Source organism: Nuphar pumila, chromosome 2 (genome assembly GCF_984573655.1).
Source record: "Nuphar pumila chromosome 2, dmNupPumi1.hap1.1, whole genome shotgun sequence".
Classification (NCBI taxonomy): domain Eukaryota; kingdom Viridiplantae; phylum Streptophyta; class Magnoliopsida; order Nymphaeales; family Nymphaeaceae; genus Nuphar; species Nuphar pumila.
In genome coordinates this window covers 41,469,821-41,486,733 of record NC_143250.1, presented here as the reverse complement: position 1 = coordinate 41,486,733, position 16,913 = coordinate 41,469,821, and the positions used below count along the sequence as shown (strand labels likewise).

Sequence of the window (16,913 nt, the reverse complement as noted above, 5' to 3'; positions counted from 1 at the left end):
AATGATTTATTTCAAGTCAGAATTCCTCAGGACATTCGAAGAAGATATGGTCTCATGGCCCGTCCACAACGACGACTGCAATTGCCCATCTTTATTTGTTTTCTGAAAAATGTTAAATTTGAAAGGTCAGACTACCACGTCTGAGTAAGAAGCATAATATCCATATGAATGTGCACAGTGTTATGTGTACAAGTATATGTGCAACATGTTTAGATATAACTATTAACTATTTAACAAATGATAAATGTACATGTCGTTAAAGTCAAGTATTTCATGATATAATTTCATCAACATCAAAGCACGATATAAGCATGAATCATAGTTATATAAGTAATAACAACTTTGAAACTAATGTGGATGAACACCTGACTTGAGTGAAGCATTTCATGTAAAATTTGCATAAAGCACAAACCCCAACGTTCAACATATCATTTATAAGTTATCACATTTTTCATATAAAAAAAAACTAACTTGAGTCATGCACTACAAGAATCACAGCTTATTGCAACATCAAGCCTTATGCAACTACTTGAAAATTTTTCTTAATACACTAACTTTATATTTCATCATGTTAATTACCCTGTGGGTACGCACAGGTATTCGACATCGTAGCGGACCGAGACCACACGAGAGTCTATTATTTTATAACCCGTGTGACTAGCCGTACGGAGGTCCAAAGGGGATGGTTCATGACCAAGAGAGTACTCCCCAATGGCTAGAACAAGAATTAGGATGCAACCTGATAACTTCTGCGGAAGACTTGGATTTACCACCTAGGACGCATTGGTAGTCCTCGCCCCCTAACTCCGTGAATTGGAGACCGGGTGAGACGCCTAGCTCTCACGAAAACAAGAATGTTCACGAAGCTTGTACCACGTACCCTCTCCAAGGTAGACCATGGGTCCAGTAACATACACCGCCTTTGAGGTGTACCCAGAACCCTGAAAAACCAGTAACATATATTGTTGTCAGGTATACCAAGTATCCTGAGAAACCGGTAACATATACCGTCTTTCAGGTATACCCAGAATCTCACATTTAGGTTATGTGTGCATATTTTCCATTTTATTTATTCTTATATGCAAGTAATTGCACCAAAGGGGATTTCAAAAATCCCAACCCACACTCGGGGTGATCACAGTGTATGCACATTACCCATCGAATGCCTCATAGGCACCAACCACAATTTCTCAGAATTTTGGCTCAACTATGAGCCGAGTACTTGTACTTAAGCATTTTAAAGTTTCATTTCTGAGCTTGAGTGTATGTTTTATACCCCACGCTGACCATGCACTCATAAGGCATGTCTCAAGTATGTCTTTTCATAAGTGCTCGTATGGCACTACAATGGTCTCGCAAGACCGCAAGCTCGATTTTGAGCTTTCACATGATCATGACATGACAAATGCCCTGTATTAGGCAAATCTTTGCAGAGCAAGCATATATCGCACAGAAACAAGTCATAACATCTGCATGCAATTACAATCCAGTTTATATGTGAATCAATTTGCATTATAAGTGCTCCTATGGCACCAAAAGGGTTCTACATGTGATTCATGCAATTGAACATTGGTCGCAACATATATACGTCAACCACACACAAAACTATGTGCAACATGAATGCGTCAATGACATCTCATTCATTTTCCATAATCACATACATTCTTTTCAAAAGAAGATAATCGAAATGGTAGTGACTATGAGCATTGTAGCTTGTTATGTTATAACCAATATATATATATATATATATATATATATATATATTGAAAGACAAGTCGGGGTTAGGCAGACCCCTACCCCGTTATACACAACTATACCATTGGGTTTTGAAACAGCAACGTCCCAACATGACGTGCACTACTTCTACCAGACAAGTGGAGCCTCCTGTTGGTCCGAGATGCAGTAACCCGATTCACATCACTCGACATTGGCAGCCAGCGAGGATGATCAGCAACCAGACCTATATCGTTTGGTGCTCACCCATACTTCCAATCATGATAGAGGAACCACAACTCTGACCGAGGTTGGTATTTCCCGACAGGTCCTCTTTCTGGGTCCGGTTGATTGACCATAAACGATCAACCCACCCTGAGTCGGTTAGCACCGTTGCTGTAACAGCAGTGACCCATGTATGTATACATGATTGAGTGGGATTCGTTTAACCCCTGCAATTTTAAAGTGTCTACAATAATATCCTTAGTGTTTTGATGGTAAATTTCCACTAAGTTTATGGTATGTGCTTCACCTCGGTACATTAGTACCCCAGATGCATATCAACAGAAATATATATGTATATATATATATATATTAAATTGTTCCCTATCCACCTTTGAAATATAGCACTTTAAATCCTTAATGAATTTTCCATTTGAAATTCTTATTCGTTGTTATACCTGGCACTACTCAACATGCGCACCAAATTTAATCATAGCAGCTCTATTCATTGTTGAGTAAATTCCTAACAACCAGCTAAAAAGCAAAAATTTTCGCTTAACATCGTGCAACTGACAAGCTTAGCTACAGTGAGAGAAACTTGTTTATGCATGTAACAATGTCTTCCATCTAATCCCAACGGTTCTGTTAGAGTTTTGGTATAAACAATAAAGAAGATTTCTTAACGAAAGCGGACCATCAGAATCTCTTATATTTCTGTAAAAGAACAGACCAAAAAGACCCTCTCAATCTCCATATAATTGATAAAAGCAGTCCCCAATATCGATTCTATCACGACATTCATGTACTTTGCATCAAGCATATCAAATAACCAAAAGTAAATGAATAGGTATTAAGTGCGATATACATCTCAGATCACTCACTCGGATTTCTGATAATGCACTTGCTATAAAAAAATAACAAATCTAATATTGGTAGATCACTGCATCATTGTCACATTTAACATTGTTTCTCTCTCTTTTTTTTGTGTGTGTTTACACAACACCATGGTTCAAAAGTCATGGCCCACCCTCATAGTAACAATATATATATCGGTTCACCTCATTGTTGAACATGTACATGTTTATACTCTCACTGCGGGGAGAGAGAGAACTAGCATAGGCCCTAGTGGTGACGACGGTCCAAGCACTAGAGGGAAACACGGTTGGTCTAGGGCCCGCGCTAACCATGGTTTCAACGAATGGTTGAATGCGTGCCCATCACATACGAGCTAGATGGTCGCCCAACTCTACGTGCCTCGCAGCACTGGGTGTGTCATCACGACCCCATGCCGAGGAGAGCGCATAGGAAGGTGCAACAACCATTTTGTGTAATAGGTCGTTGAACACTGATGCCTAGGTCCAATACCCTTACTTGGTTTTATTAAGCGTAGGGACCCAACACTCGCATATGCTTCCCTCATGATGGCGAACACCCAGCCCGTGCTGGAGGTACCGACAAGAGGGAAAAGATATGGTGTTACCCTTGCCACAAAACACTGATTACATGCATACGAATAAAAATGCCCCTTACCTCTCGATGAAGATCGAATCCGGAGGTAGCCGCACTTCCTTCGCTGGTGCGTTGAATGACCTCAAGCAAGCGTCTTGCCAGAAGTAATGGAGGAAAGCGCCCGAGGATGAGCCACACGGCTGGACTGGGAGAAGAAAACGTGAGAGGGGAAAAATGGTGGAAGCAACCAGGTATGTCTCACGGCTGGGCTGAGAGAGAGAGAGAGAGAGACAGAAGGGTGCTACACGTTTTCCCTTGAGCCCCCTTCTTTAACTTCTCTTGAAAAAAGAAATTTTCAATTTTCAAACTCTAATTCTCCATCCCACGTTTTTAGTGGTTACTTGGAATTTTCAAAACTACCCACTCCTCTCCTTTGTACAAGTCTCTTCAACTTCCATTTTTTTTTCTTTAGTGGTACCCATTATCCCATTTGGTGGGATTCCTCTACAAACATGGAAAAGTGGAAACAAGAGATATCAATAACCTCTTCCACGTTTTTTCTTTTTTTTGTTGTTGGTGTGAATGGCTAAAACGTAGGAGCTCTTTAGCCCCACGTTTTTTTTCTTCCATGTAACTCCCTTCAAAATGCTGAAAATTAATTCCTCTAGCCTCCCCCTATGGCAGCCCCTATAACCCTTCATTCATAAAAGAACGTGAATTGAAAAGTAGCATCCTTACTTTCCTAAAAAGAAAATGTGTGCATTCAAAGCTCCATTTCATGTTGTCTCTTCACCTTCCCATGCACCTCCTTCCACCTTTCCCATTAAGATGCATGCGGAAGGGCGCTCCCAATGTTTATTATAGTTAATGAATTACTTCTTAAAAAAAATGTCCAGCCCACCATTCAAATTCCAAGGGCTTTCCTCTTTAATATTTTTTTTTCATTAATGCATTTGGTTGGGTTTCCCACTTGGGAAAACGTCCAACTTTCCTTCCTTATAAAAAAAAACATCCAACCTCCCCATTCGAATTCCGATAAAAAAATCACTATATATTTTTTTTTGTAAAAAGATTCTTCCTTGTTGGCGCAAAGGGGGAATTGAACTGGGGTCTCCTCCCTAAGGGGTAACGAGCCCCACCAATACACCAGTATTGATTTCGTTGCAATTCCTTGCAACATTAATGTATTTAATCACATTGTGGCTGAACGGTGTTACTAACCAAAATGTTTTCTATATAAAAAGTGTTATGTCACCCAAGAGATTTGAGCATGTGAGTCTATCGTCCTTACCGCTGCGTCAATTCCTCTTTAGTTGCTCCTTCTTGCAACTAAAATTCCTTTATCCTCTTTGACGCTCCATCTAAAGCCCCTACATGAACATTTTTCATAGACCTTTTTCCGCGGATCGGGGCTTCAATCATGAAACATCCCTTCCTACCTTACCACTTGATATTATTATTTTTCATTATCCCCTCGTTCGATTACAACATCGTTCTCCTGGGAGTTCCGTACTCTTACTTACTGCATTTTCGGAACTTGATTGAGATCCAACCATATTTGGATCCATTAAGATTCAATTAGATTCTAATTGGGTTTCAAATCCTTCTAGGATCCAAATCCATTTATCGTATCCAAATCCAAATATTAGATCCATTTGATCCAGTTTGGATTTCAAGATTCATTTGGATCGACTCTATATCAATTTATCGCATTTATTTCAAAGAATTGTAACATTTATTTATTTTTATAGTTATCGAAATTTTGTGGGTTTTACAATAAAACTCTCCAAGGACTAAATATTGAACCTCAAGTGTGCAAGGATTCAATATTACCTAAACTGATTTTAAAGATCAAATTTTAGTTGTAAATTTCTCCCTAAAAATGCCAAACGATTACACAATTTCAATGACGATTTTTGGATATATATACACATGCTTATAATGAAAAAGAGTTGACCTGAATAGCACGAGTCGACCCCTGAATTGATTCAGAATCAACTTTCAAAGTCTCATATAAAGGCAGAGAAGAGTCGACCCTTGAACCAAAGAGTCAGGCCTTAAAGGAGTGTATATATCACATCTCAAAGCAAGTGAGTCAACCCTCCATCAAAGAAGAGTCGACCATCAAACAATCGAATGCACACTCTCTTACTGTGCATCAAAGAGTAGACCCTCAGAAAGGAAGAGTAGACCCTCAGGCAACCGAATGCATATATATTGACTGAGCACTAAAAGAGTCAACCTTCAAAATAAAGAGTAGACCCTCGAGAAAAAGAGTCGACCCTCGAGAAGGAAGAGTCGACTCCCTTTAGAAGCTAAAGTAATACCCTGTTTTAAAGAGTCGACCCCTGAAGGTTTAGAGTCGACTCCAAGGTGTAACGAACAGATTTTAACGGTCATATAGCCATTTTAAAAGGTGTTTTTCGTCCCCGACGGCTCTCCAACGAATCTATCTCATCCTCAGCTATATAATGATGATAGACACCATTAGAACTGTTGAAATCGCATACACCTTCAAGTACATCAAAGATTCAAAGATTCAAAGCTTTCAAGTATTCAGGTTCTTCAAAGATCTCCAACAACGAACTATCTCGAATCTCTTCAATTGTGTTGGATATATTTAGGCATTTTGCCTTGGGTTTACTTCACTCTTGAATATCATTGTTTGCAAATCTTGTAATTGTAAAAGAGTGACTTGTTTCAACCTATTTTTATTGGCAGCTCTAGGGTTGAGCTACAGTGAGCCAGGAAAGCTCACGAATGGTGTTTCGCAAGTGGTGTGAAACGATTGTATTGGTTACTAGCACCATTAAGCTAGTAGATTTAGTAGATTAAGCATGAGGTTGACAAGGTGTAGGCCAAGATTGGCCGAACCTCTATATATTCGGTGCCTTGGACTATCTTCTTCTCCTTGTCTCTTGCAATTTATCTTGTGTTATTGAAAAAAGTTTTAAAACCCAATTAACCCCCCTTGTGGGTGTTTCGCCATACCAGGACTCAACAGAAAACTTCATAAAATGGCCATATCCCGATATCGGCAGCCATACCATGAGATATAGTTTATCATTCAATGTGTAAAGAAATATGAAGAATGAACTAACAAAATGGAAAAAACTGGCTTGCAGCAAGCCCATCATTGGCTCACTGCAGCTTGAAGAGAACAGAGGAAATCCATCCGTAAAGCCAAAAACATCTTTGAGATGTACTCTTTCATTCCATATCCTGTAGTAAAGCTTTAAGATCCTATAGTTTGTGTGAATCTTCGTAAGTTCAACATCAACAAGTAGATGCAAGTGCAAAGCATGATAACACACAAATACACGGAATGCACAACGTTTGCACAAAACTAAGTTAACCAATATGGGAAACAAATAATCAAGATAAAAACTATAAGTATAAAGGTAAATATTACCTCATTACATCATAGATCGCAAAGGCCTCCGTTTCATAACCTAGCTTTTCTCCTCCCTAAAAAAAATAGTCAGAACAAAATTCACCATCAGGACCCATCTAATCCACAGTGACCATCACCATAGAACTCTTCAAGCAAAGCTAGAGAACAAAAGATTTATCGTTTAATTATTTGGTAATCTAATTAAATAGTCTATAAGTAGAAATGGAAAATCAGAGAAAGACAAAACATACCCATACTTGTAGCTTGTAAGAAAAGGGGGGAAATGGTGAATTCTACTAAAAGCACCATTCGATTTGAATCACTCTGAAATTTTTTCCTTCATGATATAAATATTAGGAAAAGGTACCAGCCAGCAGTGACACATATATAGGCAATACCCTTTTGTATTCTGATTCAGTATAAATTATTTCAATAATTTGGAACAGTTAGGAATTTAAATGCACAGAAGCCTTTCTACCTCCATTGAAGACTTTTTAGCAGGGTGCATTTCCAGAATTACAACTAGGTATACTTGGTTGGCTCAAGTACAAACTACAAAACCCACATGTAAAGGGTAAGTGCACAAGGATATTTACTAGGACTTGGAGGTGATGCTGTTTTGTTTTTTCTAAAGGAACGATATGAGTTTGCAAGTCTACATAGAATATATCTCTACCTTTCTTGTTTCCATCTCTTTTCTTTTTTTCCTTTATTGTTGAAGGAATTGGGGGTATGAGGTATGGGAATAACAACCAAGCTGTCCTGTAAGATTCAAACTCAAGACCCTAAATATAACTAGAGTTTGGTGCAACTTCTCTCAAAGACAAGCAAACCTGGAATAGATTTTTGCTGCTTAGCACAACTCCGATGGTCTCGGCTTTAAATAAGCCACTAGGATCAACACATACCTTTTGCTACAGTGATGAACTATGATGAACACAGACTGCTTCCTGAATAAGTGAAAAACAGTTGAGAGAAAATATGGATATATAATAGAACCTGTGGAGGCAACACATCAAATTTTCAGCACAACGCAATCAAATAATGATTACATTAACTGAATGGTTCTGATACTCTGATAAACCATAGTCAAAAATATTGATCTTGGCTACATCTCAGCAAGGCAATTTCTCATGATAATATAGGTTGGTTAAATATCGGAAAAAATTCAGTACCTAAAAATTTTAAAAAATATATAAACAGCAAAAATAAGTTAGAAAACAACATGTTTAGAAATTTAGATAATAAAATACACATTATAATCCAAGAAATAAGTAAAACTATAAAAGAAAGAAGAAAAAACATATTTAAGATATAGAAAAGAAGTCAAAAGTAAAAGTAATTGATAATATCATAATATTATAGCGATAATATCATGATATTATTGCAATATATAAGTTTCTGATATTTTCAAAATATTGTGAGATTTTGCCTTTAATATTGTTTCATGCATTTACAGTGATATTATCGCAATATTTTAAAAAATATTGCCTATATCTGTGACTGGATAAAAACTAGAAGAGTTTGAACTATCTAATGAAATAAAAACAGGAGAACAGATAAAATGGGTATAGGAGGTCATCATCCCCATGTATTCTCCATTTGCATAAATATCAGACGTATAAATAAGGAGGATGTAAAACTCACATTTGACAAAAATCAAAATTTCTACTACCTTTGTAGTGCCAGTGGAGTTTATATACAGATAAATTGGCTTATCAGCATCTTCGTACTGAAGGTATAAGAACTCAGCTAGCATCAGCTCTGTCACAGAAGGAACAAGTGACATGCCCAAGTACACAATTCGATTTTTGTATAAATAAGAAGCCAGATCAGGAGGTGGTTGCTCCCAAGCACTTCCCCTTTGGAAAGGAATGACCTATTAACAAAAGAAGCACAAAAGATAAGTAAAATATCATTCTGACTACCTCATACCAACTGGAAATACTGTAAACACAAGATCAAACCTGTAAGCATCATCAAATGGAAAATTACCACCCTTTATTGTTTTTTCAAGCAAAAAGAAAGTGTGCAGAAAGAAATGCTCAAAGAATGTGAAGAAATGCATATGACTGATGTTGAATCAGAACATAGATGCAGTGTGATCGACATGTAAGAACCACTTTGGAAAAGAGTCAATAAAGTGATAGATATTGGCTCAAAAAATCGCTAAGAAATAACATTAAAGAGCAAAACTAACCACATGGATAAATTTGCTAGGAATTTTGCTGTGAAAAAATATATATTGTGATACAGATTTTGTATCCACACAAACAATGTTTTATGTATATCTTATCGTCTATCACTCATGCAATGTTGGACTTGTTAAGGTCAAACTCTCCAGAACCAACAATAGATTAATACAAATGACCCACCTACATCTATGTCAGTTGGAAATTTCATGCATTCTCAAACACAAGCCTCACTTCATCAAACGATGGGTTATGGACTGTCAACTTAAAAGAATCAAATTCTCTATCCAAGTTATGGACTTTATGCTATTACGGTTAAAGAAACATGAACTGCAACTAGTGACAATAAAACAAACTTTTCCCAATGCTCATGTGCAATAAAATAAAAACCGCTAAGAAATAAAGTGATAGATATTGGCTCAAAAAATCGCTAAGAAATAACATTAAAGAGCAAAACTAACCACATCGATAAATTTGCTAGGAATTTTGCTGTGAAAAAATATATATTGTGATACAGATTTTGTATCCACACAAACAATGTTTTATGTATATCTTATAGTCTATCACTCATGCAATGTTGGACTTGTTGGGACTGTCAACTTAAAAGAATGAAATTCTCTATCCAAGTTATGGACTTTACGCTATTACGGTTAAAGAAACACGAACTGCAACTAGTGACAATAAAACAAACTTTTCCCAATGCTCATGTGCAATAAAATAAAAATATATTCCATGGCCACATACTTGTGTTTCAAAATCAACCTCCCAAAATAGCGTTCTGCCCCAGTAATGTTCACAAAATTGCTTTTTATGATTATATTTGACTCCCAAAACAAGTCTCAGAAAACCAATCGGTTTGTACAAGTGACAGCAATTCAGTGGCCATAGATTTTAGATTTTGTATATATAATATGGCTTAGTCATGTAACTGATGGTGCTTTATATGTTTCGACAACTATGTCAAACAGACCTCACTTAGCATGTGTATCTCGTGTCGATACAACACTCGTACAGTTCATAGATACGATAAGACACTTCATGGATACAGTCAAACCAGTTTGATGCACAATCAACATTGCGTCATTAACTTTATCTATTCTTTTTATGATCTTATTTACCTATTTCATAATCACTTGAGTTCTTTTTCTTTTGAAATTTGTCATCAGTTACATTAAATTCCAATTTCAACTTAGTTTCATTATTTGTTGTTCCTAATTATAATGATTTAGAATTGTTATTTTACACATACACACACACACATCGATACGTGTGTACAGATGTGTCCCCGTGTCCCAATTTTTTAAAATGATCAAACCTTACCAAGCGTATCTGCATCGTATACCACTCCGGCATCCGTATCCGTGTGACACAGTTCTACAAATTAAGAGAAACTTAAATTCCCATTTTTTGTCTTGCAGCTTCAAATTTTTCCTCACCTCTATGGTGGTGAACTTCATATGAAAGGTTGACAAACACTTTTGTTGAAGTCGCTAGGGTTTTGAGAAAACCAGAAGAGAGAGGGAGAGAGAGAGAGAGAGGAAGAATCGTTAATCTCTCATTAGGTCTAATCTCACTTAAATAGAGAGATTAGACAGAAAATAAATCATGTACAATAATACCCTTTGCTACAATAAGAAAATACGATAGACCCTACCTATTAAATAATTACTAAACTACCCTTAATGCTACGGTGACTGCTTCTCAATACTCCCCCCTCAAGCTGGAGCATATATATCAATAATGTTCAGCTTGTCACAACACTTTGAAAATTTTGAACTAGCCAGGGGTTTTGTGAAGACATCAGTAATTTGGTTTTCTGAAGATACATGCTTGGTACAAATGTACCCAGTTTGTATCAGGTCACGTACATAGTGACAATCCACCTCAATATGCTTTATCCTTTCATAAAACACTGGGTTATTAGCAATATAAGTAGCAACTCTATTATCACATATCATCTCCATAGGTAATGAGACTTTCACTTGGAGATCAGTCAACACAGATTTAACCCACATCATCTCTGCAGCGGTCTGAGCCATAACCCGATACTCTGACTCAGCGCTCGACCTAGCAACAACAGTTTGTTTCTTACTTCTCCAAGTAACCAGATTTCCTCCAACAAACACATAGAATCCAGTTGTCAACTTTCTATCAACAACCGACCCTGCATAATCTGCATCTGAGTAGGCAGTAACATCTAGAGAAGGATTTTGTCTAAACCATAGTCCTTTACCAGAGGATAACTTTAGATATTTGAGAATCATCATTGCAGCCTCCCAGTGAGCCTTTGTAGGTTTGTCCATAAACTGACTTATCTTGCTCACGGCTAAAGATATGTCAGGTTTGGTTACAGTTACATATAATAGTTTGCCAACTAAGGGGCGATAACGGATATTGTCCACATACTCTGATTTTTCATCAAACAGATGAGCCTTAGGATCCATGGGAATCCTTGCAGGTTTGGTACCTAACATCCCTGTCACGTTCAGCAGGTCCAAGACATATTTCCGCTGTGACAAAACCAATCCTTCTTTACTCTTTGCAACCTCTATACCCAAGAAATATCTGAGAGGTTTCAGATCCTTAGTCACAAAGTGTTTCTGAATGTGGGACTTGGTCTCAGAGATGTCTTTTTCACTGCTTCTTGTGACTATAATGTCATCAACATATACAATCATAACCACAATCCCTGTACGAGTCTTTTTAATAAAAAGAGAGTGGTTTGAGGCAGATCGGACAAACCCAAATGTTGACATGACATCAGCTAGCTTGGAGAACCACGCATGGGGACTCTGTTTGAGACCATAGATTGCCTTGTTCAACTTGCATACCTTCTGATACTCCCCCTGAACTTCAAACCCCAGAAGTTACTGCATGTAAAGTGTCTCCTTCAAGTCTCCATACAGAAAGGCATTTTTCACATCAAGCTGATATAGAGACCAACCATGGTGCACTGCACCTGACAAAACAAGACGAATAGTCCCAAAACGAGCAACAAGAGAGAATGTTTCAAAGAAGTCCACTCTATAGGTTTGACTATAGCCTTTAGCAACAAGGCGGGCTTTAAACCTTTGAATCGATCCATCTGAGTTATACTTAATAGTATAGACCCATTTACAACCAACAATATCAGCCTCATGTGGAGGATCGACTAAGCCCCATGTTTTCCGAGAAAGCAGTGCATCCGTTTTATCCAGAATGGTCTTCACCCATTTGGGGTCCAGAAGGGCTTGATGATGATTGAGAGGGACTGATGTAGCAAATAATGCTAATACAAAATTCTTCATATTTACACCAAGTCTGGCCTCGGAAACAAACTGAGAAATAGAGTGTAGTGTACATTGCCTTTTTCCTTTCCGAAAAGCAATAGGTAAATCACCATCAACAATAGGCTCGTTAGTAGGGGCAGGAACACTCACCTCTGGAGAAGCTGATGACGAAGGCATAGAGTTGAGTGGAGCTCGATAGGTGTACACCACAGGAGGATTTTTGTAACGAGACAAAGTCAGACTTGGAACAAGAAGCTCAAGGCAGACAGACTCTAATGGAAAAGGAAGACCAGAAAGAGGAAAGGAATCACCTTGACTGGCACGAAATCTTGGTGAAGTACTAAAAAAATATGGGATAGACTCAAAAAAGGAAACATCTGCACTGACATACTCTATCTGGGATATGGGATCATAACAACGATATCCTTTTTTGTGCTTGGGATACCCAACAAAAACACATTTTATAGATTGGGGCGATAATTTATCTCGGTTGGGACCGAGTTTATGAACAAAGCACACGCAGCCAAATACCTTTGGAGAAATAGGGAAAAGAGGAGCTTCCGGCCTAAGAATTTGAATGGGAATATGGTCCCCCACAGAAGTTGAAGGCATACGGTTTATTAGGTATCCCGCAGTTAGAACCGCATCTCCCCAGTAAGACGCAGGCATATTAGACTGGATCACGAGGCAACGAACAACATTTAGAATTTGTCTATGTCTACGCTCCGCTACACCATTCTGTTGCAAAGTATGAGAACAAGTAGTCTGAGGTTGGATTCTAAGATTTTTGTAAAATTGTAACAATTCAAAAGATTTGAATTCAAGAGCATTGTCAGTGTGAACAACTTTGACACAAGAATTAAACTGATTTTTTATTTCAATAATCAAGGATTTGAGAATAATGGAGGCTTCAGTCCTATCTTTTAACAAGAATTGTAAAACCCACGTTAAAAAAAAATATTGGACCCGGGTCGGGTCGGGACCCGACCCAGGCCCGACCTTGTCAGGGTTTTGAAAACCCGACACAGGGGAGGATTTGTTTAAAAACAAACCCTCTTCCCTATACGCCGCACCCCCCCCCCCCCACTCGTGCGGCTCCACCCTCCTCGGCAGGATAAGGAAACCCCTTGAGGGTTTCCCCGATTGTCGCCTCCCCCGAGCTCTTTAAGAGCATGGCAGGAAGGGAGGGGGGCACACCTCCCTTCTCTTCTCCTCCTCCTCGCTCTCCTTGCGCTGATGGCCCTTCTCGCAAACCCCGCCGTCTCCTCTCGTCCCCCCCCCCCCGCGCGACTGTTGTCGCCGGCAAACGAAGCCGCCAGCCACCTCGTCTTCCACCTCTCCTCCTTCTCTGCGTGCGGTGGCACCAACGGCGCCGACACCGACCTCCTCGCACAGGTAAGTCTTCTATTTCTCTTTCTTCCCTCTGCACCACACAACCCATCTCCCTTCTCGTGTCGACAACCTCCCCTTGAACCGGTCCTCGCAGCATTGTCAGAGTTGCGGTGCCACGACCGACCACTGCTGCTGCCGCCTTTGCCTTGACTCCCACCTGCTTCCCTCTTTGCAACGTTTTTCTGGCAGGCCCTAACGGCGATTTCTGCCAGTGACCCACTGCCATTGCTCAGTCTGGTAGCCCCTTGTAAGACCTTTGTACCCAACCCCTCCTTTCGACTTGTTTGGTAGGCAGGGGCTTCAACCCCTGCCATCTGTCGCTCCCGTCAAGCAGGGGCCAAGGCCCCTGCCGTGCGATTATTCTGATAGGCAGGGGCCTCGGTCCATGTCATTTGGGGTTTTTTTATCAGGCATGGGCCTCGGCCCATGCCGTGCGTCTTATTTCGGCAGGCAGGGGCCTCGACCCCTGTCGTTTGATGTTTCTAGCGAGAAGGGGCCTCGACCCCTGTCATGCACCCCCTTTCGGCAGTGGGCTTTGCCCCTGCCACTCGCTCTCTGGCAGATCGACAGGGGCTGAGTCCCTGCCGACTGAGTCCTTTCGGTGGGTCGACAGGGGCTGAGACCCTCAACCCTTACTACCTCCTATGACTTCCAACTATTCGCAGGATCTAAGCTCTGCAGTTTTCTGCTTTCTGGCAGGCAACAACCTAGCCCTTTGCCCCTGTCCGCGATGTCAGAAGATGGGTTGAGGGTCGGGCCCCTACCACCTTCTGTCACCGCCAAGTTCCCTAGCGGACCGACATCCCTTGTTTAATGTCGGGTTGGATCAGGATCACAACTGAGTCCACCAAGCCCCTTCTTTTTCTTATTCGAGTTGCTATTTATTTGTTCTTCACAGATTTGCACGACGGAGCACCCTCGCGTCCCGCGGCCCGAGATGTACATTACTATGTTCAATGATGCGTGCAACCCTGAAACCCTCAAGGTAGGGGAAAGTTGCGCAAAAGGGCAGTATATGAACTGAATTAAGTTGAAATAATTAAAACAGTCATGCTAGATATGCCTAGTCATACTTTATTTCCTTGTTGTACTTATTTGCCTTGCGTATTTACTTGCTTGCACGCTTATTGGTTGAGATATGGATTTGTACCGTGTTCCTTATTTGCACATTTACTTGCTTGCTTAGATATGTGACTGATGTATGGTTTCGTACCTCATGCCTTGTTTGCATAATTAATTGTTTGTTTAGATATTCAATCGATGTACAAATTTGTACCTCGTGCGTTTTGCTTATACTTCTTTCGCTCAATGTGCGATTTTGCATGTCGAGTATTGCTTAGTACTTTGCTATCACGCTATAATGTTCTCATGCTTGCAGTTATGGTATATAAGTCGATGCAGCCTTCTATATATCCTGTTCTTGCTAATTTCTGAAGGATGTGAGTTGCGCTTGTGCACAACAGTTCCTTTTAAAAGGATTCCTTATGCGAATCCAGTTTTCAGATGCACCGTTTTGCAAAAGCGAAAATTGGAAGTCTTGCAGGTTGCGAAAGTGCAACTAAGTTTTGTTCAAGACAATACTTTCGAATAAAATGTTTTACAACTATAATGTGATATTTTAATATGATTCAGAAACTCTGAAAAGGGTCACAACTTATCAAGGGTGCAACCTTGCAAAGCAAGCTCGAAGGTTTTGGGAGTATCAATATATATCAAGCAAGTCCCTCAAATTGCCGTGTCTTTAGAGAACGGAAGCTAGACCCGCAACGATCTCTTGCATGCAATGTGTATCATCACTTCAAATGAGTGATTCGAGGCAAATCTCATATCGTACAACATGCCATTGTGTTAATATAAATTAAAAGACTTGATCTTATGAAATAGAGTAATTATTGTATCACTTCTCTTATAAAGGATAAATGTTGGGGTTTCTTTTGAGAAACCGTTTCCCTCGTTTATCGTAGTTGTACCTTTTAATAGGTATGGTCGTACCTTTGGACAGGTACGTCACGTTGATGTTACGATGATCGGTTGAGAGGTATATGGTAACCTTGAAACGTGTTTTGGCACCTTATTGAAATCATGTAATGTTGATAATCGCCTAACAGGCAAGAGACTCATGAGGGTCTAAAGGACTAGAGCATGACAAATATGAAATTTAATGATTATACTGTGTACTTTTACAAAGCAGATGTGTTGGGGATTTCATATGAGAAATCCATTCTCCTCTCATCGTGATTGTACTTTTGAACATGTACGTTGTGTATTACGATGAGTAGGATGAGGGGTTCATGTTTACCTCGAACGTGCAATGGCGCGTATAACACACATAATGGTGATGGTTTTGCCTTCACAGGCAAGATGCTCGAGTGGGTCGAAAGACCAGAGCATGTAGAACGGGGCGGCGGTTAAGAAACCTCTGTCGTGCTCGTTCGACATGGTTCGTCTAAGAGAGAGGACGGATGGTACAAAACTCCGATGGACAGGTCCTTTAATGGCAGTTACGGGCAAAAGACTCGGATTCCCCAGTCATCGGAGTTAGGGGAAATGGGCTACAAATGGTAGCTTACAATTGGATGCATCCACAGACCACCTATGCCTTTGGGGATTTACTCTCTTGGTCACTGGCCATCCCCTTAGGAGCGGACTCAGTCAGCCATCCGGGTTATCTAAAACACATAGCATAATAAACCCCTGGACTGGTCTCGATTGTTTCTATGTTTCGTGCCTTGCGCGTACCCGCCTGGCCAGCTAATATCGAAACATAAGATAAACTATTCACATTATTGAAATATGCACGTTGGTTGTAGTGTTACACTAGTTCCTTGTTTGTAATAACTGGTTGCTCATGCTAGTTAAATGCTTATGATAATAGCTTTATGTTAGTTGCAATATGACACTTGTGACATGCTTTACTACTTAGTCAAACTATCTTGGCTTGTCAATGTGATTGCTTACAACTCGAAATCTACAAACTGGTTGAAATCTTAAGATTAATGTGGCTGCTTGCAGCTCGTGACCTACGAACTGTTTATAACTAAGACTAATGGAGTTGTCTGTCTTATTAGTTGCTTACACCTTCTGGTTAGTATAACTATTGTTGTATGATTGCTTACCGAGTGCAACTTATAGACTGTTTGTCGTGCAATTTCTTGCACCTTATGAGTGAGGTAGTTACTTGCCATAAAATTTTGTAAAACTTTATTTGTTTGCATATTCAAATATTCATGTTAGAAATGCTTATTTGCATAGTCTATTGCACCTGCCAAATATAACTCATAA

General features: G+C 39.6%; 1 protein-coding gene across 5 annotated transcripts in view; it reads right to left on the bottom strand.

Moving 5' to 3' along the window:
• Positions 1 to 16,913, bottom strand: part of LOC149845331 (ATP-dependent Clp protease proteolytic subunit-related protein 4, chloroplastic-like) — a 112,698-nt gene that overhangs the window by 47,868 nt on the left and 47,917 nt on the right. For all 5 annotated transcript variants that reach the window (XM_089995702.1, XM_089995703.1, XM_089995704.1 and 2 more), the window contains 2 exons: positions 8,454 to 8,657; positions 6,797 to 6,852 (listed from right to left, as the gene is read on the bottom strand). In XM_089995702.1, the coding sequence (XP_089851828.1) occupies positions 6,797 to 6,852; positions 8,454 to 8,657 (260 nt within the window). The remainder of the gene's footprint in view (positions 1 to 6,796; positions 6,853 to 8,453; positions 8,658 to 16,913) is intronic.